The sequence below is a fragment of the Herpailurus yagouaroundi genome, unplaced genomic scaffold (assembly GCF_014898765.1).
Source record: "Herpailurus yagouaroundi ecotype Mexico unplaced genomic scaffold, PumYag 160, whole genome shotgun sequence".
NCBI classification, from domain to species: Eukaryota; Metazoa; Chordata; class Mammalia; order Carnivora; family Felidae; genus Herpailurus; species Herpailurus yagouaroundi.
In genome coordinates, this window is record NW_024412401.1 from 50,569,910 (window position 1) to 50,591,550 (window position 21,641).

A 21,641-nucleotide genomic window follows, 5' to 3' on the forward strand; every position below is an offset into this window, starting at 1 on the left:
GGGAAGACTGGGGAGGATGAAGGTGACTGTTCCTTGGTTTGACAGGTGGCCACACAGCCTTGGGAGGGAACAAGGGGCTCTCAGAAGCTTCTCAAAGATTCAGCCTTAAAGACCTGGCCAGGAAGTTAGTACAGTCTCACAGGTTAGGATTCGTTTCCCCTGCATTTGCATGGCAGGTTTAGTGATTCCAGTCCCCTTCATTCATCCGCTGGCTGAGTGTTTACCATGTGCCAGAGATGGGAAGAAGTCCTTCGCGGTTGCGGTGGGCATATCTAGTTTTGAGTGCCCCCTTTGTATCAGGCACCGTACTAGTTGCTGGGTATTCGGTGGTGAGCAGAACAGATGTGGTTCTCGCCCTAAATGGAGCATAATGGAAGTGGAGGCAGGCAGCAAACCGGGAAACACCTAATGTAAACTGCCCAGGTGGTGGGCACTGGCATGAGGAGAACACACAGGGGCTTTGAACGCCAGCAGGTGGTAAGGGCAGGCTTCTAAAGAGGTGACTTTGAGGCGAAGACCTGAAGGATAGAAAGAAGCTGGCCTCATAAATTGGCAGGGAGAGCAGAGGTGCAGAGGGCCGTTCCAAGTAGAGGGGGTAGCTCTTGGTAAAAACCCTCAAGGTGCTCCAGGAACTGAAGAAAGGCCAGTGTGATGAGGGGCACAGGCTGAATTTGGCGTGGTAGACCGCGCACCCCTGTCGTTGTGCAAATAATTGTCACAGATTCCTAGGCGGTAGCTGCCGTTATCATTCCCGTTTTAAAAACTGGAAACCCAAACTCCGAGACATCAAGGTCCACACCGTGCAGTTATTTAAGTGGCAGAACTGGGATTTAGAACCAGACTTCAGGGTCTCCAAGGGCCTTGCGTGGTGCCACTAACTCTCTTGACCCATATGACCTCTCCTACTTGCAGTGTATTTTCTGGTTTTGATACTTTTTGTTCATTCATTCATTCATTCATCCATCCATGCCTTCAACAGCTACTTACTTTGATTTGTGTAATGACCATAGTAAATATTATCTATCAAGAAAACCAGATCTCCGAGAGAGACAGAAAGACCTGTCCAGAGTTACAGAAATAGGGAGACTGGGCTAAGCGCAGATGTTTGATCTCTCATTCTCCATTTACTGCTTATGGGGCCGATGGGGCCTGTCCTCCCCTCTCCGGGATGGCCGAAAAGGAAGTGGGAGAGAAACTGAAATGGCCCCTTTACTCAACCTTTGGGCCCTTGGCAGTGGATCTTTACCCCTGGTTCCCATTTTTGCCCTGCTGCGCCCAGAGGCATAGGTCACACCGCAGCCACGGAGCTGGCTGGCAGCTGCCAGACATTACCCTGGCACACAGGAGCCCAGCGGGTGCCGCCAGCAGAGTCTCACTCTTCCCCCAAGCCCGTGCCCAGCACTGTCGACTGGCAGCCTTCCCAGCCCGGGGGCTGCAACTTGGCCAAGCAGGTCTTGGAGACTCCAGCAGAGAAAATAGCAACCATAAGATTATGGATTGTGACAAGTCTCACAAACAAGGGGACTCCGGGGCCCTGGGTCCTGGGCCAGGGGAGAGCTTCCAACCGAGCCAACTTGGGAAAAGAGGATGGGCAAGGCCAAAGGGGGTGAGCTTGCAGGAGGAGCCCTGGCAGTGCGCGTTTGCAGATCACTTAGTTCCACGGGCCTCTTTTTTCCCATCTGTGAAACGGGAGGTTGGGTTAGATTTAGTCTTTATTGAGCTGGCTATCCATCGGACATCCACAGTCTGGGAAAGTTGCTTCCAGATCTGAGCATACAATTCTGGGAATCGGGATGTGTTGGTGAGAAGTTATGCGCGTAGAGGGGACCTCCTAACAGCCATCTCTGTGGAGCAGGCCTTGATTGGCAGAGGTTGGTAGCACCATCAGTTTCGGACATTGTGGCTGCTGGGGGCTGGCTTTTATACATCAAGAGTTCCTTCGGTGCAAGGCCCCCAGCCCGTGGTTGGTCAGTGGGCTGGAGCAAACCCAAAACTTCAGGGGAGACAGACTGTCCCCATGTGGGCCTTACCTGCCCTGGCCCCCAGGAGGAGACACTAGGCCTCACCTTTCCCTGCCCTTCTTCCTCTGCCCTGCCTTTGTATTACAGGGTGGCCCGGCCAGGGAGCTGGAGGGAGCTCCCGGGCGCTTTAAACTGCTTAGCATGCATTTCACAGCCTCTCTGGGGCCAGCTGTTCCTTTCTCTGCTCTGGGGCCTGTTTGCTGATCCCCTCCCCACCGCCCTCCTCTCCCCCAACCCCTCCCAGTCCCTGTGCAAAATTGCTTTTGAAAAGATCCACTTTCTGCTTAATTAAACAATGAGGAGCGTCCCCTGCACATCTGTAAACCTCCTTCTGAGGCCAGTTTAGCCCACAAACTGCTCCATTCTTACCCCCATTCACTTGTAAATAGACCCTCTGATGTTCCCTCTACCCTCTCTTCTCCTTTACTCCCCCCATCTCTGCTCTTTCTTCTCCCTTTTCAACTAAGGCCTGGGGTGGGCTCCCAGAAGAGCCTGGAGCCTGGTGGACTTGGTGGGAACTGGAGCGGTTTAACCTTATGGAGGAGAAGACTTAGGGGGTCTGGCTCTCCCAGAACTGAGTGGTGTGTGGAAGAGGGGCCACTTTTGTTGGTGTGGTCCCTGTGGACCAACCAAGGCTCATTGGGTGCGAGTGTCAGGAAGATAGATTTCTGGTTGGGGGCAAGGTTCTCCCTGGAGGTGATCAAAGAGAGGCTGGATGTGGGTCTGTCGCAGGCGAGTTCATGAGCAGATAAGACCTTGGGATTGTTCTCTTTCAGCCCAAGAAGCTAGGATGGACACCAGTGGCAGGGAGGGGCTGCCACAGTGGGTGGTCAGTGTCCGCAGACAAGGACAGGTCCACTGGGTGAGCAATCCTGGTGGAAGCTTCCGTAGGTGCTAAGAGGGGAGTGTGTGGTGCCCCTTTGCCAACAGCCTGCAGGAGAGGGGTCTGGCAGCCAAGGGGATAAGGAGCCCTGAGTCGCTGTGGCCAGAGGACATTGTCCTGTGCGGTGGACGCTCCACAGAGCCTGCTGCTCCCTTTATGCCTGAACCCTCACGGCAGCGCTTTGGGGTTTGGATCGCTGTCCCCGTATGTCAGGCTGACTCTGCAACTGGTGTCCTCCCAGGGCATCTAGCAGCAGCTCAGGGTCCCCCAGCTCCAGAACCCCAACTCTTAACCACTCCGCCACAGAGCAGCAGCTCCCATTACTGCTGTTTCCCAAATGGGCGGGCCAGGCTTCCTTGCTGGAGACCTTGTGTTAGGTGCCCATCAGATGCCAGCATTCTGGCCTCCACAGCCTCAGAATGTGATTCCTTCCACCTGGGCTGTCCTGGGAGCATCTTAGGGGTCTGAACATCGAAAATGGAAAGGAACACCTGGCTGGCTCAGTCAGTAGAGCTCTTGACCTTGGGGGTCATGAGTTCAAGCCCCACATTGTGTATAGAGTTTACTTAAAAAAAAAAAAAAATATATATATATATATATATATATATATATATTTTTTTTTTTTTAAATAGTAAAGTGGAGGGAAGGCCAGTGTCTGGGGTCCCCTCACTGCTCCCAGCCCCCTACCCCATTCCCCCATTGCCTTTCCAGCTTTTGATGGCAGTGGATCCTACAGAAAACCCCAGCCAGTCCCAGCATTATCTGATGAGTCCTTGACTGTACTCCACCCCCGAGACTGTCCGAGCACATCCCCAGGGTGCCAGGGGCCTGAGCAGAGCTTGTGGAAGCTCAGGACACTGGGAGAGAGCAAAGGGTACGGGTTTTTCCTCCGGATCACAGAACAGTCACGGCACTGACGTGCCAGGAACTTTATATGGGTCGTCTGATTCAGTCCTGATGACCACTGTGTGAGGCGTTCTTACCACTCCCATTTCCCAAAGGAAGCTGCGGCTCAGAGAATCCCACGGCCAAGGTCATAGGACCAAGAAGTAATGGGTTTAAACTCAGAACTGGGACTGTCTGTGTTCCCAACCTCTTCTCCCTCCATAGTCGTCCACATGTCCAGCAAACATCTCAGGCGGGTTCTGTGTGTGAGATTCTGTGCTGTGTGCTGTGTGCTGTGGCCACACCAGGTCCTCAGAACACACTCTGGTTCCTAACGGTCATGCCATGAATTTGAGCTGGATCTTGATAACGTGCGTAGCCAGAGAAACAGGGAGCCCCAGCCCAGGCAGTGTGGGTTCTGTACCCATGGAGCAAACTTGGAGTACACGAGGAAGGAGAGGCCTCTTCCGGGGAAGACCTGTCTCAAGGCCCCTGCATGCCCTGCATGGTCTGGCCCCTGGCTACTGCTTTGGTCTCATCTGCTGATCATCTTGCTTTCTCTGTTCTATTACCTTGAACCTGCGAATTCCATCCCGCCGTTAAGTCTTCATGTGTATTCTTTCTCCTGCCTGGGATGCTTCCCCGTCCTGCCCTACTCATCCATGAGCCCTCAGCATCAACATGAACGTCCTCAGAAAAGTTTTCCTGCACCTGCACAAAAGAGATAGCATTTATCACAACTGATTGAATAAGTGGTGGCCGTCTCCCCTGCTGGCCTGTTAGCTCCATGAGGGCGAGCTCTGTGTCCTTCTTGCTCATTGCCGTCTTCCTAGCACCTGGCACATAGTAGTTGCTCAGTAAATATTTGCCTTGCAAATCCCAGGAGGGAAACCGCCCTCCGTGGGAGCGGGAAGGCAGGAGGACATAGAGGGGGACGGTGGATCGAAGATTCCCCAGAGCCACCAGTCCCTGACTCTGCTTAACCCTTCCTCCTCCCCTGGGCGCCTTTGGAAGCCGACCATCTGGCTTGGAGATTATTTGCATATTGTCTGGGCCTCAGCAAGCCTAGCAAGATGTCCCTGGGGGTGTGTTTCAGGCCAGGCCGAGTGGCCCTTGCAGGCCTCCTTGTGAAGGGAGCCGTGAGTTCCACCTCTCCCCACCCCCAAATCCAGGCATGGGGGAACAATACGGTGGCCTCACCATGGAAACAGGCTATCAAGAATGTGGGCAGGCCTGGGGGGCACAGAAGAGGGAGGGAGTGACCTCAGCAAAGAGGAGCATCATGATAAATGAGCCCGTACCGACAGCGGACTCACCCCCCAGTCCACCCCTCTGGGACTCCATGATGGTGCCTTCACTTGGATGACCCCGACATGACCACTAGCCCTCTCCCCTCCCCCCAGCCTATCCAGGGTGGAGCAGAGTCCCCCCCACCCCCGCCTCCTTTTGGAGGGAGCCCGGGCCTTTACCCAACGGGGTCCTGGTTCTGTACCGGCCAACCAGGGCTGTGGAGGTACAGCTGGTGGCCCTCAGGCCAGGCACTGCCCAGTGCCTCTCAGCTCCTCCACGCACGCAGGCACAACCCCGCCTGCCATGGCTGGCTGATGGATGCGTCAGACCCCGGCGGCTGTATCGAGCGGCAGCAAGATGTATGGGCTGGCGGCCCACCAGACAGTGCCAAGATGGAGGCCAAGGGGAAACCTCTGAAACCAGGCCTCAGGGAGAAACCCAGCCAGAGTGTAAACGGACCGCAGCTAGTCGGAGGCTGCACTCCCCATCCCCTGCCCACTCCAGAGACCATGAGGACTCGAATCTGCTTTGTGTAAAAGCAGGAATTAAAATCGAAAGGCGGCAGCCTCAGACATTGGACACTTTGCCCATGGCCCTGTGCTCTGCTGGCATACGATCCAGGGAAGTTGGCACGGAGCAGAGTGTCCGGGTCCATCCGGGGTGCAGCCTGCCTGCCTCCTAGAAGGCTCCCACGCGGGTCAGGGAGAATGCCTTAAAAGTCCTGTCCAAGGCTGATGCCAGGGTCGAGACATGCTGCTGGGCCTAGACTGGGGCAGAACTGAGCTTCTCCTTGTCCAAGCCGATTTTCCCTCACCTGTGTGCCAAGGCTGTCGTTCTAGGCAGAGAAACCAAGGCACTACCTGGGCCTTTCTCCAGCTTCACCCCGGAGCTTTGTCTCAGGCATGTGTTCAGGACAGCAGACCCTTCTGAGAGACTAAGTCAGGATAGGGGTGGCTAGCCCCAGGCCCCTGCTGATTTCCCAGAGACCAGTTGTCTCCCCAGGACTTTCAGTTCTCAGGTGGTCTCGGGGAGAGAAGGAACTCCTGCAGCCTTAGGAGACAGTCTGTTGGAGGTGTGGATATTTGAGAGCCATAGGCTTTGAGGAGTTTATAGAGCCAGATTTCAGTGTGCCGTGGCCAGGGACCCTGTTCCTAGGAAAGGAGAGGTGACCCAGGGGACAGATGGCTCTGAGCCTCCACATGATGTGCAAAGAGCTTGGTGACTGTCCCAGAACCAGAGTGGCAGATCTCAGTGTCCAGCTGGGAAGGAAAGGCCCTTTCAATCCTGAACCTCTTGCCTCTTCAGCGTGGCCGTCCCCGGCCTGGGGGGCTCTGTGAAGGTGGGGGCAGTGGGGCAGTGATTTGTCAGCGTCTCCGGCGGGTGAAGGATCCTTCTCTCCCTCTGCCAGAGGAAATTAACTGATGTTATCGGCTCAGCAATTGTTTTTCTTCCCTCACAAAGGGAAATATATGCAGACCCCTCCAAGAGCAAAGATGAATCCCCCCTTCTGGGACTGGCTGGAGAGAGAAAGGTGGAGGGGGCTCTTCAGGGCCCTCTCAGAAGCCTATCTGTGGCAGCTTCAAACCATCTTCCGGAACTTGTGGGGGCCTGTCTCCCAGCCCTTTCACATGTGACAGTTCCTACGGCTCTCTGTCTTGAGGCCCCGTCACCTCCTTAAGTCTTGAGCAGAGCCACTTTCTCTGAAGACCTCTCTGGCAGGGCACCAACCTCCTAACCCATTTCCTCACCTTGGGAATCCACAAGTTCTGGGGCCATGAAAGCCTGGTCGAAAAGATGCCCCCAGAATCCCATGTCCACTTCTGATCCAGGCAAGGCTCTGAGGGCCAGAAATCATTGGGGTTTGGCAATAGTTTGTTCTGTGCCTTCCTTTCCAGGGGACATCCGGAACCTCCTTGTCTGGATCAAGAAGAACTTGCTAAAAGAGCGGCCAGAGTTGTTCATCCAGGGAGATAGCGTGTGAGTCCCTTCCTCCTCCTTCCCCGAAGAGGGCAGGCGGTGGTTTTGGGGGGAGGGGAGTGGAGGTTTGAACCCCTATCCTTGGGTTCCCCTGCAGCCTTCTTGGGGTCCTCTTCCCTTTATCCTCCCTTTGTCTCTGGGCCTCAGCTATTCTCTCCATACAGAAAGTACTGAGAAAAAGATGCTGCCCTTGCAAGGTCCCTTTCATCCCCCGACAATTTGGGACTGTCGTCCCGTACAACTTTCTGTGATGATGCAAATGCTGTGTATCTGTGCTGTCCAGTAGAGTCGCTAAGCACATGAGCCTTTTGAGCCCTGGAAATGTGAATAGAGGCTCACAGATAGGTGCGTTGGAGCGCACGGGTCTAGAATTCCAGGGAGTCAGTGTGCGCACGTGTACGCGCACGTGTACACACGCGTGGACGCACACAGTACGCACACACGCACATTTGTGCTCACTGGGGACACCCCTACACCTAGCCCAAAGCATCCGTACCTGTCCAAGGCCTAGCCCGGCCTCCTGGGAAAGGAGCCATGTGCCAAGAAGTCGCTGTGCTTCTATAAGAAGGCCAACCTAATGTGAAAAAGAGGTGGGCAAGGTGCTTGTGGGACTCAGTCATCCCCTTGAAGCAGAGGTCACCAGCACGCCCTGGGGGGCTAAGGCTGCCATTCAGACCCCTGGCTCGGGTCACAGTCCAGCGGTGACGGAAGCTGCCCCCAAGGACAGTTGCGCTCCTTGGGCTGCTGCCAGCAGGAGCCAGACCCATACCTGTCCAGACATCAGCCTACCCAGCCTTACACCAGACAGGGCCGCTCCTGGGCATGTGGGTGCTGGAGACCACTGGCAGCCCTCCCTGATTCTGAAGAGCCAAGATAGTCTCCTCTCCAGCACAGGCATGTGGGAGGCCTGGGACAGTGAGGTGAGACACCTGGAAAAATATGCTGCTACCAGTGTCACCATGATGGACACACATCATGCCATCTCATCTGGCACAGTCCGGGAGGAAGGCTGTGAGTTAGGCCATTTTCAGATGAGGACACTGATGCCAGGAGAAACAAAGTGAGTTGCCTGAGGTCTGGGAGGTGGTGCTGGAATTTGCACCTGTTTTCCATATCATCCCAAAGGCCATGACTGTCTGGCCTGGTTTCCCGTAGACTCAGAGTGTCCCCTCCTCTTCCTGGGTGATCTTCGATCAGAACCTCAGGAGGAAAATCTTCCACCGCACCTTCCTCCAGCCCAAGTGTCTCAGCCTCTCTACCCCTGCTGCCTCCTGCCTCCTGCCCTTCACTGCCTGCTCCTCACTCCCTCTTTCCCACAGGCGGCCAGGAATTCTGGTGCTCGTTAACGATGCCGACTGGGAACTGCTGGTCAGTACCTTGGGGGATATCCCTCCCCTCACTGCTTCCCTAGGACAGCCTTCGGCCTTTCATCAGGCCCAGAGGGGGTGGCTGGTTAGTCCTCTGTCCCACTTGGCCTCCAACCTGAGGCCACTCAAGTCTCCCGTCCCTGGAAGGAAGGAACGGGTAGCTGGGGGAAGTGTGCTTTCCTCCGTCCTGGAGATGTGCAAATTAACGTCAGGGCACCCGTTTTTCTGGTAGATTTTATCCTTCTCTCCCAAAGCATCCAGGCCCCCCCCCCTTCCCTCCCGACCGCTGAGGAGAGGCTGGAAGAAGGGCCCTGACAGTCTCCTCTCTCTCCTGGACCAGGGTGAGCTGGACTACCAGCTGCAGGACCAGGACAACATCCTCTTCATATCCACGCTGCACGGCGGCTGAGGGCCCCGCACTGTGCCCAGGCTCCCTTGGGGTGGGGAGAAGAGAACAATCAGACATCCCCTGGGGCCCTGCTTCCAGGTCTCCCTGTCCCCCTTGGCCGCTTTCTTCCCTGCTCTGTCCCCCGAGCTCCCTCCAGGCAGGGAAAAGAGGCCAGGTGCTAAAAATGAGCCTTTCTCAGGCACGTGAGTGGGGGTGGGCAGGCTCAGCCCTGCCAACCTTCCCAGCAGCTGAGGTGGGGGAGGGTGCCCCTCTGGTTGGTCACAACATGAAGGGGGCTCCGTGGCCAGGTGACCCAGCCACCTCCCACTCCTTGTATCTCAATCTGAACACTGAGTGACCACTGACACGCTCCAACTCCTGGGCTGTAGCGTCTTCGAGGAGAAGAGGAATGGACCCGAATAGCTTATAGGAGGCCCCTCCCTTCTCAAAGATGGGAGGAGTCTCTGCCTCAGTTTCCCCATCCAGACAGCAGAGGGCTCTGGCTGTCCCCCACTGATATCATTATGGAACCCCAGCTGGGGTCCCCTATTCAGTGCTGACTCCCCCCTCCCAGCAGCTGCTCTTCCAACCACACCCCTCCTCCTGCTCCCCCAGCCCCAGCCCTTGACCCTGGCTGGCCTTCCCCCACACACACAGGCCACCAGATGGGCTCCTGAGACCCTCCCCCAGCAAAAGGCTGCCTGCAGCCCATTCTGGAGAGAGAGAGCAGGCAAAAGCTTGAACTGGCAGATAGCGGCCTGGGGAGTCAGAGTGCCTCAGTTTCCTCTTCAGTGGCAATTGAGTATTTATAGTATCTGAAAGCAGGCTTGATACTCGATGGCACAAATGCAGACTTCATCTCCTTTCCCACCTCCTGCAGGAAGCAGGATGGGGGCAGGCAGCACCTGGTAGGCAGGATGGTTTGCCCCTCCTCCCTCCATCCCTTCTGGAAGTCTTGGGGCCTCAGTGTCTGCAACAGCTGGCCTTGGGCAAATAAAAGACTAGGTTGTTTACTAGCTTTGCCTGGAGCTTCATCCTTAGAAACCAATGGCACCCCACATCCCCCCAAGCCATGGTCCCCGGTCCAGTCTCTGCCCCAGCCAAGGGCTTTCAGAGCTGCCCTTCACCCAACAGAGGGCAGGGGTTGAAACCCAGACTACACAGACTGTCTAGGAGGGGGTGATCCGACATGGCCGTCTGGAGACAGGGATGGCAAAGCCAGTCTGTGCTGACCTGTCTGGGTCCCAGGACACTTCTCTACTTTGTCTGTCTGAGGCTAGGCTTTGTCCCACCAGCTGCAGCCCCAGAACGCAGAATGGGGGTGGCATATAAGACTGCTGAACCTCCCTTCCCATGACCTGGAGGAAAAGCCTTGCTGGAGGGAAACCTCAAAAAAAAAAAAAAAAAAAAAAAAAAAAAATTAGGGCATTAACATCATCCCACCCAAAACATTGCTTTCTATTAAATGTCAGTGGTTTAAGGTGGAATTTCTCTCATTCTTCGGAGATGAAAGTGCCAAGTGGTTGTCTCAGCAGCGTTGGGGATGGGGGTGATGTGTGTGCACATCATTCTCAAGGCCTAGGGGGACACACGACCTCTGGCTTCTGGGCTTCTTTCCAGTGCTCTGGAGGTAGAGACCTCCTGGGTTGCATAGGTGGGGGCCAGCCATGTTGGGGTTATGGGTAGGAGCTGGTCTGAGTGTGAGTTAAGGCCAGTGTTGGGGTCCAAGTGCTGTCTGGAAGGGCTGTATGACCAACCCACCCAAGGTGCTGAGGTCAGGATCTCCATGTTAGGGAACAGAGCAAGGGATTTGAAATGCCCCCCTACAATCTCACTGATTCCTGTAACCTGGAGGTCCCTCCCTGCCTCCAGCCCCACTGGAATGGCCCATTGTCCCACCTGGGATTCCAAGTCCTGGAAACTGGACGGTAGTGTTCCTTTCCTGCCTGCACCGGGAAGAGGGAGAGTAGATTCAGGATATCCCTTCTGCCAGGGCACCCCCATTTAATGCTGAGGAGTAGGGCAGGAGGATACACTGAGAAAACCAGGTTCCCTGCGGGGAGGAATGCCAGCAGCACCGCCGAAACTGGCCCAAGCGCTCTCCAGCATTTCGAGTCTTTTTCAGCCCCCATCGGGTCAGGAACAGGTGACCTGGGCTCAGCCCCAGCAACGCTCAACTGCTCCCCGCCGCCCGCCCCCCCCCCGCAACTCCTGACCCCCACTTGTGAGGAAATAAATAAGTAAACCCCACTATCTCCGAAGATTTGTCTTTAATGAAAAGGATTCGTTTGTCCAAGTTCTGTTTCCAAAGCCGAGGCGATTGCCCGGCTGGAGCGCATCATTCCCGACGCTTCTCCGACTCCTGACTCCTGCAGCGGCTAAAGGAGGCTCAGCCCATCGGTCCGTCTGGAGGGGCTGGCGGGAGGGGTCGGTTTATTTGGGATTTAGGGGTCGGTTTAGGCTTTTTTTGTCTGGGGTGTATTGGTGGGGGCTAGGTTAAAACCAATTCAAAACGAATTAGCGAGCGCGTTCCGCCGGCATCTTCTTTCGCCCCCGACTTGCTGCGGCTCGGGCCGAGGGCGGGCTACCCGGACCACATTCGTGCTCCGCCGCGGCGTGCCAGCTTCGTTCCCGGCCGAAATTTGAAACAGGGGAAAACGACGCGATCGACTGGAGGCCCCCGCCATCCACGACTGGTCACCCGCAGAGGAGGAGGAGAAGGACGACGACGACGAGGATGAGGATGGCGGCGCTGGTGGCAGGGACCGGCGTCCCTCCTTTGCGCGCCCGGCCGGGGCCGCGATCCTCGCGCTGGGGCCAGCCAGCCGCCTCCCCGAGGGGTCTCGCCCGCGCCGAGCTCTGTCCCTGCGGCTCCCGCCCCTGTCGCGCCCGGAGCTCAGCCACAGATGTCCAGCCACAATTCTCGGTTGGCCGCAGACTCGTACAAGAATTGCGTTTGGACAATCAGTGGCGAAGCCCCCGAGTTCGGGGCCCCAGTCTCCTGCGTGCGGGGTTCCGCTTGGCTTCTTAAAAGCGCCGGACCAGGAGATCTCCGGAGCTGCGCCTCCCACTACCTCGCAGACGCTCAGCGGCAGCGGCCCATCCCGCGGTAAGGTGGCCGAGCAAGCACGCGGATCCCGACCCTGCGTGGGGATCCCCATCGCCCCTGGCGTGTGTCTCCTTCGATCTTGGCCCGGGGTCCCTAGAATAGCCCGCGTTGGGTCTCTGCGCCGCCCTGAGTCGGGGGAATCTCCTCTGTCAGGCCCGGGGAACCCCAACTCTCCTCTCCCCGCCCCCAGCCTGGGCTCCCCAGGCTCGCCGGGAATCCGGAAAGCAGGGGCCCCCGAGGCCGGGTCGCGATTCCAAGCCCGGGGGTGCGGGCTGCTGGACTCGTGGGGTCCCCGCCCCCGCCCAGCCCCGCGCACGCACCGGCTCGGGCGCTCTCCGCTTCCCTGTGGCTGAGTCGCGGCCGGGGCGCCGGCGGTAGCGGTGGCGGCGGTGGCCCGGGCGGCGGGGAGCGCTGGAATGCGCCGCCGGGTCACCTGCAGCGCCCGGGGAGCCGGGCTGGGAGCCGGCGGGCTGGCGAGGCGCAGGGCTGAACCCGAGCGGGCGCCTCTGGCGGCTCGGGGCCGGGGCGGGCTTTTAGTGGGCCGCTCCAACAATACGGGCCTGGCGCGGAGAAAGGGGCTCGGCTGCAATTGGTACTGGATTTGAATAACGCCACGGGGCCATCAATGGTCATTGTGTCGGCGGGTAATGAATCTCCGCTGTCTCTCGGGCTGGCCAGGCAGCTGCAACCTGCGCTCAGGCAGCTCTTAAAGACATAGCGTGCCCCTCCCCGGGGGCGCCCCCCTCCCCTGCACCGGCCGGACCCCTCGCCCTCCCACCCCCACTCTGTGTCCTAGACTCCCAATGCCCCGCCTGCTCCCTCGGCTGAACCTTTCGCCCATCGCCCCCTCCCTCGTCCTGGGCCAGGCACCCGCATCTCGGGGCTGCACTCCCATGGACCTGACTCAGAGCCCCTGGCCTTGGCTGAGCTCCCCAGGAGTGCCTAGGGGACCCCAGAGTCTTTTCAGGCCCAACCCTGGCCTCCCATCTGCATCTAAACCTGAGGCCTCTGGAGCCCTCCTTCTTTAAGCTGCTGCCCCAGGGACTTCTAGCTGGAGGGTGAGGGGGAACAGTCTGGAGGTCAGAGGGTCACCCCCTTAAAAGGCTCTGCTGAAGGATAAGGGAGGAGGGCAGGCAGTCCCAGCCCCCAGGCTGAAGATGCCACCTCCAGAGACCACACCCCCACCAGGGATCTGGAGACTGCCCTCTCCCCAGACCAAGGACAAGGACTTGATTCCCAGGATACCTCCTGCAGGCTCCTGGATACCTCAGCTCTGGCAGGGGGGGTAGGGGGGAGCAGGGGGAGGGCGAGAGGGGTGTGGATGCTATTAATGCTTGTCTTGTCATGTCTCTTCCACTGGACAGCTCACCACCCGTTCAGGAGGGCTGGGGCTCTGTCTAGGTGTGATGTGCCCCCCACCCCCGGCCCAGCCAGGTCTGGCACAGAGAAGGTTCTCAGTCTGCTGGGGGAATACATACCAATTTCTCACCCACAGAGCTCAGCCTGTCTTTCCCAATGAATCGCACATCCTGGTGGGGAGTGTGTGACCATTCCACCCGTACATCCTGCCCTCCTCCATCCACCCCGGCATCCCCCGGACACCCAGAGGATCCCTGCCTCTGCCCTGAAATCCTCTCCTTTCCTCACGGACTGTGGGCCACCTCACCACATCCCCCCACTGGATTGGGATTATCGGTTTGTCTGTTCTCATTGGGGCAAGAAGTGGGTCCTACTAATAATCTTCATGCCTCTGGAGCCTCGTACAGTGCCCCCCACCACCACCACCCATCATTGGATGTCCATTAAGCCATCAGTGGCTTAAACACGAATCGCATAAACTTCTTGGAGTTTCTTACAAAAAGTTGAAAAAATAAGGCTTCTGGGGAGTAGCACTTGAAGTCAGGGTTTCATAGGGAGGGAGCACTGCTAACCAGGTCCCAGCTCCTGGGAATGAGCCGTCTGCTAATAATAATAGCTACAACAAATGTTTTCCGTGCCAAGCACTAAACACCTTTTTTTTTTTTTTAATGTTTATTTATTTTTGAAGGAGAGAGACAGAACGTGAGCGGGGGAGGGGTAGAGAGAGAGGGAGACACAATCCGAAGCAGGCTCCAGGCTCTGGGCTGTCAGCATAGAGCCTGACGCAGGGCAGGGCTCGAACTCACAAGCTGTGAGATCTTGACCCGAGCCGAAGTCGCACGCCCAAGCGACTGAGCCACCCAGGCGCCCCAAGCACTAAACACTTTTAAGGACTTCTCACAACAACCTAGAAAGTAGTTAGCAGCCCCACTTTACAGATGAAGAAACTGAGACTGGCGGCAGTGAAGTCCGTAACACCTAGCTGGCAGGTGATGGAGCCAGAGCGGGAACCCAGGGCTGTGGAGCTCGGTGCCCAGCCACTTCCAGCCTCGACTCAGCAGAGATACCGAGGGGACTGATGGACATGCACACACAAAGTGCTGAGACCCAGGAGACACCCGAGTCTTCTTAAAAATCCAGCCCCAGCCCCAGCCCAGCCTGGTAGGAACACAACCTTGACGGAGCTGGCCAGAGAGGTCTCTGCTCGAGCGGAGAACTCCCAGGCCTCTTCGGAAAACCACATTCTACAATCTAATCAGCATTTTCCACCTCCGGAGTATGTCAGAGCTATTTAAAGCCATCCGTCCTGGGCAGAGAAGGGTCAGTTGGCTTCATCCTCAGGGAAACTGAGGAGCCAAGAAGGGTCTTATCGCTAGTCATTGAAAAGATATTTCTGGAATGCCTACTGTGTGCTGGTCAGGGCTTCAGCAACGGGCAGTGTCCCCAAAGGCAGACCAGCAGGGGAGGAGACCCTAGTCCCCGGGGAGTGGGGAGTTAGGTGAAGGCGACAGGCCGCTGAGGCGAGCACTGTTCCAGGCAGAGGAAACGGCACGGCCAAGGCTAACAAGCAAGAAAGAACCGGGAGAGTGGGAAGGAGAGAAATTCGGCGTGGCTGGAGCTCGGAGAGAAAGAGGAAGTGCCCGATAAAGCTGGGTTGACCCTGCGGGCCCTGTAGGACATTGGGAGGATTTGTGATTTTATCCTAAACACAGCGGGGATCCTGGAAGGTCTGACAAGTTCAGATTTACATTTTTAAAGGTTTGCTGGGGCTGTTGTGTAGACAATGGGGGTGGGGCGGGCGATGGGGCAAGCTGGATGACTGAGACCCATTGAGCTACTACTGCTGATTTGCAGGTGACAGCTGGTGGTGGCCTGAGATTAGGGGATGGCAGAGCAGGGTCCCAAACCGTGTTCTTGACAGGCAGGCGACCTCAGGCAGGTCACCTGGCAATGAATAACTTTTAGTGAGTATCTGAGGTGTACTCGGTGCCTGAGGCCATCTGCTCTTGCCTCTCCAGAAGTATCCATCGAGGGGCATCAGGACACTTGATCTCGGCTCACGTCAGTCATTATTTTATGGTTCTTGAGATTGAGCCCCACGTGGGGCTCCGTGCTGTCAGCACAGAGCCTGCTTGGGATTCTCTCTCTCCTCTCTCCGCCCCTCCCCTGCTTGCACTTGCTCTCTGTCTCTCTCTTTAAAAAAGGAAAAAAAAAAAAAAGTATCCGACCGGTAGACAAGTGGACAGACACACAAGTAGCCAGCCAGTCCCCACGAAAGGAGCAGAGCCAAAGGAAAACTCCTTCACGGAAGTATTAGCAAAGCTCTTGGGGATTATAGAAGACCAAGGGATGCATTCCAACAGGGAGGATGTGAGGAGTCTTCTGCAAGAGGCAGCATTGTCTTGGGCAAGTAGAGTTCAATAGACTGAACTCTAGTTACTGCCTCTGTGAGATGGGGCCGTTGTGCCTGTCCAGCCTCCCTAGAGATGGCTCTGGTGTTGGGAGGACTCAAACACTCCTTGTATTTTCTTGCAGTAAGATTTTACCATTGCCAGGGCACCTGGGTGGCTCAGTGAGTTGAGCATCTGACTCTTGATTTCGACTCAGATCACGAGCTCACAGTTTGTGAGATCGAGCCCCGTGTCTGCTTGGGATTCTCTCTCTCTCTCTTCCTGCCCCTACCTGGCTCGCGTGTGCACACATATTCTCTCTCTCAATATAAATAAACTTCAAAAAAAAAAAAAAACAACCATTTTATCATTCCCTTCTAACACACACACACACACACACACACACACACACACACAGATACATGTTTGGGCTTATGCATGCATTCAACTGTTCCTAACCTCTGCTCTGCCTTCTCCCTTATTAAGACGAGCACTCAGGAAAGAGGTGACAGAGTTGTCCACACTGCCAATTAGGCATGCCCTATCCCCCAGGACTATCATTTTACCAAACACTGTGCCCAGCACAAAGGACATGCTCAGTAAATGTCTGTTGAATGAATGACGGAATGAATGCGTTATTGGAGTAATAATTAAATGAATAGGCGGATAGACAGACAGATGGATAAGAAAACAGCTGTTGGGACACTTGGCTGAGAGATGAAATGAGTAGATTGCCTGAGAGTATGAATGTAGCCAACCAGCTGAGGTTCTAGATGCAGAGCAGGAGATGTTGCTGTGGGTGGGCTCGCTGAAGTAGGGCTAGAAAAGGATTCATGCTGCAGCCTGGGCTCCACGCTTCAGAAGCAGGCCCAGGACACGGAGCGTGGCAGACACGTGCCTAAGGGAGCAGCTCTGGCGACGGGGCAGTCGGGCCGCACCTCTGTGCACGATGTTTCCAACCTTGGAGTCCTGTCCCCAAATACTGCGATCCACCCTGGTTTCCGGGTGGCCCCAGGATGGAGGAAGGAGCCCTGCCACTGCTCAGCGTGCCTCCCCAGGCCAGGCCCTGCCTATACAGAGAGTTCTGGAAGAGCAGCCAGTGTTCCGGCATGGTGCTGGCCAAGTGGCCTGACTGCATAAATGAGCTGACAACCTGACATTTACCCATTCTCAGAAAATAACAAAGCCAGGCCACCGTCCCCACCCAGAGGGGATCCTAAGAACCCCCACGCCTTGCATAGCATGTTTCAGTTTATAAAAGATGATGTTCCTGGCTGGCTCAGTCGGTAGACCACGCGACTTTTGATCTCAGGGTCGTGAGTTCAAGTCCCACGTTGGGCGTGGAGCTTACTTTTAAAAAGGGGGGGGGGCACCTGTGTGGCTCAGTCGGTTGAGCGTCCGACTTCGGCTCAGGTCATGATCTTGCGGTTTGTGAGTTGGAGCCCCCCATCGGGCTCTGTGCGGACAGCTCAGAGCCTGGAGCCTGCTTCAGATTCTGTGTCCCCCTCTCTCTCTGCCCCACCCCTGTTTGTGCTCTATCTCTTTCAAAAATGAATAAATTTTTTTTTTAATTTAAAAAAAAAAAAAGACTTCCTCTCCAGGAGATGACAGGGCAGGGAAGCTTTCCAAATGAAAGCCACCTCCACCCACCTGGGGTGCTTTATCCCATCTCTTGTCTCCATCACACATATCCTCTTCCTTCACCTGTTGTCTTATTTGTCCACTAAAATGTGAGCCCTATCCAGGCAGGGATATATATGTATACATACATATAGATAGATATGTATTTTTTTAAAGTTTATTTATCTTAGAGAGAGAGAGAGAGAGAGAGAGAGAGAGAGAGAGAGAGAATCCCAAGCAGGCTCAGCGCTGTCAGTGTGGAGCCCGACCTGGGCCTTGAATGGTGAGATCATGACCTGCACCGAAATCTAGAGTCGGATGCTTAACCAAAATGACTGAGCCACCCAGGTGCCCCAACAGCCACCATATATTAAGCACTGGTGCTGGGCTAAGCACTTTTCATGATTGCTACAGCTTTGTGAAAACTGCCATCACTTGGCCCCATTTTACAAACCAGGAAACTGAGGCCCAGAGACGGGAAGCTACTCCCCCCAGGTACAGAGGTACTGAGTGACAGAACCAGGTCTTCGACCCAAGTCTGTCTAACTGCAAAGCCCACGTTGTTAACCATGCCACCGTGATACCTGATACTCTGTTACCCCAGTACGCCGTGGGGATGAAGCCACTGGAAGTTAAGAGTTTGGACCGAGACCTATTGCCTGATTCCATTAAAAAAAATTTTAACGTTTATTTTTGAAAGAGAGAGAGAGACAGACAGGGAGCAAGGGAGGGGCAAAGAGAGAGGGAGACAGAATCTGAAGCAGGCTCCAGGCTCTGAGCTGTCAGCACAGAGCCCAACTAGGGGTCCGAACCCACGAACCATGAGATCATGACCTGAGCTGAAGTCCGACGCCCAACTGACTGAGCCACCCAGGCGCCCCAACAGCGTACATTTTAAATGGGCAATTGCATGGTGTGTGAGTTACATCTCAGTAAAGCTGCAGAGGAGAGAGGGGTGGGGGGAGGGCAAAATGGGTGAAGGGACGTGGGAGGTACGGGCTTCCAGTTATGAATGAGGAAGTCACGGGAATAAAAGGCACAACATAGGGAATATAGTTGATGATACTGTGATAGTGCTGTTGTATGGTGACAGATGGTAGCTGCACTTGTGGGGCAAAGAGTAACTGTAGAGACATTGAATCACTATGTTGTACACCTGAAACTAATGTCACAGTGTGTAACTACACTCGAATAAAAAAAAATCTTTGTTTTGAGCAAAAAGAGTTGCAGGGAGCGCCTGGCTGGCTCAGTGGGCAGAACATGCAACTCTTCGTCTTGGGGTCATGAGTTCAAGCCCCATGTTGGGGCTTAAAAAAATAAAATAAAGGGGCTCTTGGGTGACTCAGTTGGTTAAGCGTATGACTCTTGATTTCAGCTAAGGTCATGATCTCCGAGTTCATGAGTTAGAGGCCCGCGTCAGGATCTGGGCTGACAGTGTGGAGCTTGCCTGGGATTCTCTCTCTCTCTCTCTCTCTCTCTCTGTCCCTCCCCCACTTGCACTCCCTCTCTCAAAATAAATACATAAACTTTTAAAAAATGTGTACTTTAAAAAATAATAATAATAAATTCGTTAAAAAAGAGCTGGGGCTGAAGGATCTCACCTGCCATTCACCTAAAAGTGCTTGGCAAGTCACTTCCTGTCTCTGAGTGGCAGTTTCCTAACCAGTAAAAGTGGGGAAAATAAATGTCTCTTGGTGTTGATGTGAGCATTAAATGAGATAGTAATACGTGTCATTATCCCCATTTCATCGAGGAGGAAACTTAGGCCCAGAGAAGGGAAGTGACTTGGCCTGGATGTAGAGCTGGTGGGTGACAGGTGAGGGCTCTCCTGGGCCCCTTGACACTGCTTCTTTTAGCATTTCTGTAGACTGGATCTGTGCTCCCACCCATCCCCATCACTGCCACCACCCCCTTCCATCCTCCACTTTCTCTGGGGCTCTGAGTCTCCCCACTGTCCGAGCCCAGAGCGCACCGAGGTAGTGAGGTCCCCCTGGAGCACAGGACGCCCTCTCCCCAGCCCCCACCCTGCTCCCCTCCTGGGGCCATGATGCTGTCTTGCTTTTGCTTGTAATAAAGAAAATATCTCAGCTACCCTTCCACAGTTGCTTGGCAACCCCAAAGGGGGGTGGGGGGAGCCAAGGGGAGGAGGGAAGGGAGAGGACTCTGGAGCCAATCTGGAGACAAAGAGTAGGATTTCGGTGACATGGAGCCTGTTCTTAGTGCTAACCTGGCCTGGCCGGGAGGCGGGCAGGGGTGGGGGCTTCCTCCCACCCCAGCAGCTCACACCAATAAATATGCATTAGGGAAGTGGGCAGAGTTTTTCCCACAGACCTGAAAGGCCACAGCTGACCTTTCTACCCTCTTTATGTACCAACGTGACAGTCAGAGAGAGCAAAGAGCAGGACCCCCTGAGACGCCTCCCCCGTGGCCTTCTGACTTGGGGAAACTTTTCACCCTCCTCCTTCCCCTGGCCCCAGACCAGGTCACAGCCTGGCCTGGGCCCCTGTCCCAGGGGTTTCAGGTGGGAGTCTGGAGCTCCCAGCCTCAGGGTCGGCCTCGGGCCTTGTAGGCCTTGGTGGCACGGAGCCAGGCCTGAGGCTCTGGCTCAGCCTGTAAAGGCGCTTCCTGCCTCCTGGGCCAGTCTGCCTGTAGCTCCCCATATTGTGCCCCTCCCGCCCCACCTCTGCCTGAGGCCTCCTCCATTAGGAGCCCCTTCTTGTTCTTTGACCAGTCCCTTCCAGAGTACTCTGTTCCTCTTCTCCTTTGGGAACCCCCCTACTTCTGCAGTGCCCTCCTTCAAAAACTAGGAAGCCCTCGAAGCTGCCGTTTCCCTGAAGTGAAGATGGCATTTGGGGGGTGCAAAGGAAGGAGGGTGGGGGTGGTGATCTCTCTCCCTGGTGCCTTGGCTTGCTGGCCGCAGGCCGGGGGGTGGAGAAAGTCTGCTCTGAATGGAGTCAGTGTAGAGACAGGAAAAGCAAACACCTCAGCCTGGGCCCTGCTGGCCTCTTTGGGGTGAGGTAGGATGGGGCAGGGGCCCAGGTTCATCTCAGCCTCTCCCGATCAGCCCTCTCCTGCTCCTGAGAGCCCATGGCTTCCTGGACCCCTGGCCCACAGCATCCAGAAAGGAAGTGGGTTTAGGGTCTGTGGACAAGCCCCCCAAGAGACACCTTCATCAGAATCTTTCCCTGCGCCACTGCCCAACCCCCAGCCAGTGCCCTTACTGCCCGGCAGATGCCAGGAAAATCTGTGCCTGGGAAGGGCAGTCTGGCACCTGAAGTCCTGCTTGACCAGCCCTTCTCAGCAGCAGGAACTGGGTGGGAAGTCACTTTGTGCCAGAGACGGCCCCAGCAGTGCCATCTGCCTCCCGGGCCGAGGGGACCCCAAGATGCTCTGCCCAGGTGAGTTCTCCTCTGGCCCCATGACCAGAAAGTGAGGGAGGGGGAGGCTAGGACCATCCCCCACCCCCCAAGAGTCTGTGACATTTTCCTCACCCTCTGTGGTGCATCTCACCACCCTCTGTGCTGCGTGCGTCTCTGGCACTTGGGTGAGGGGAGCTGAAGGGAAGGATGGTTGAAGAGGCTGGAGGTGAAGTCTGAGGATGGAGAGACAGGAGGGGCTAGAGTCTGGGGAGCAGGACTCCTGGGCTCCAAGCCAATCTTTCGATTAGACTTGTGGAATCACAGAGGCTCTTGTGATGGTCTCCTTTGATCACTTCGATTCTAAAAGATTCTGGAAAGAGCTCAGAGAGGGGCAGCAACTCATCCTGGGTGACACAGCCAAGTTGGCAGAGCTGGGACTCAAACCCACCAGGCTCCCTTAGCACCCCGAGGGCAGTACTGGTGGTACCCTGGGCACCACGCTTGGCCACCTCTCCTTCACTTTCCGAGTACGGCTTGGTCCCTCTGGATTTCAGGGGTGGAGAGGAGCAGACTCTGAACAGCACCTCCCAGGGCTTCCTTCCCTTTCCTGTCCTCTCCCAAGCCGGGCACCATGCCCAGGACTGGGCCACCCCATCACAATCTCCTCTGATTGCCCCTGGAATGCCATGGTTGGTCTTTGCCTTAGAGATCCCGAGAACAGGTCCCCTTTGCTCGCAGTGTCTAACCATAGTCCCTCATGCTGTAATCAAAATCCAACCACTTCCTGGAAAGCAAGGTCAACAGCTGACTGACTGCCACAGGGTCCTAGCAGTGCCCACCTTGAGGTGCCCTGGCTATGGGACTTGGCTGCAAGGATCTTAACAGAAACAGGCAGCCCTCACGGAGTCAGGCACTGTTCTAAGGACTTCTATGTACCTCACCGAATGGTCACCACACTCCTACAAGGTGAGTTCACTTTTACAGGTTGGAAAA

General features: G+C 55.8%; 2 protein-coding genes across 3 annotated transcripts in view; one reads left to right on the top strand and one right to left on the bottom strand.

The window, feature by feature from the left end:
• The window catches only part of URM1 (ubiquitin related modifier 1), a 35,994-nt gene that overhangs the window by 5,468 nt on the left and 8,885 nt on the right, over positions 1 to 21,641 (top strand). Inside the window, exons 3-5 of one of the 2 annotated variants that reach the window (XM_040482501.1) lie at positions 6,975 to 7,056; positions 8,376 to 8,424; positions 8,764 to 10,231. In XM_040482501.1, coding sequence (XP_040338435.1) covers positions 6,975 to 7,056; positions 8,376 to 8,424; positions 8,764 to 8,832 — 200 coding nt within the window. In that variant the 3' untranslated portion in view covers positions 8,833 to 10,231. Of the gene's footprint in view, positions 1 to 6,974; positions 7,057 to 8,375; positions 8,425 to 8,763; positions 10,232 to 21,641 lie in introns of those variants that run through there. The other variant, XR_005792735.1, reaches the window with a different exon arrangement.
• On the bottom strand, positions 11,063 to 12,706 carry LOC121035061 (uncharacterized). Its single transcript, XM_040482491.1, has 2 exons — positions 12,241 to 12,706; positions 11,063 to 12,013 (listed from the first exon to the last, which is right to left on the bottom strand). The coding sequence occupies exon 2, from the start codon at positions 11,970 to 11,972 to the stop codon at positions 11,319 to 11,321; it is 654 nt and encodes a 217-aa protein (XP_040338425.1). The 5' UTR covers positions 11,973 to 12,013; positions 12,241 to 12,706; the 3' UTR covers positions 11,063 to 11,318.

Bases quoted from the DNA above. Each gene is read 5' to 3' on its own strand.
- LOC121035061 (XM_040482491.1), bottom strand. From the start codon at position 11,972: ATGGGGATCCCCACGCAGGGTCGGGATCCGCGTGCTTGCTCGGCCACC.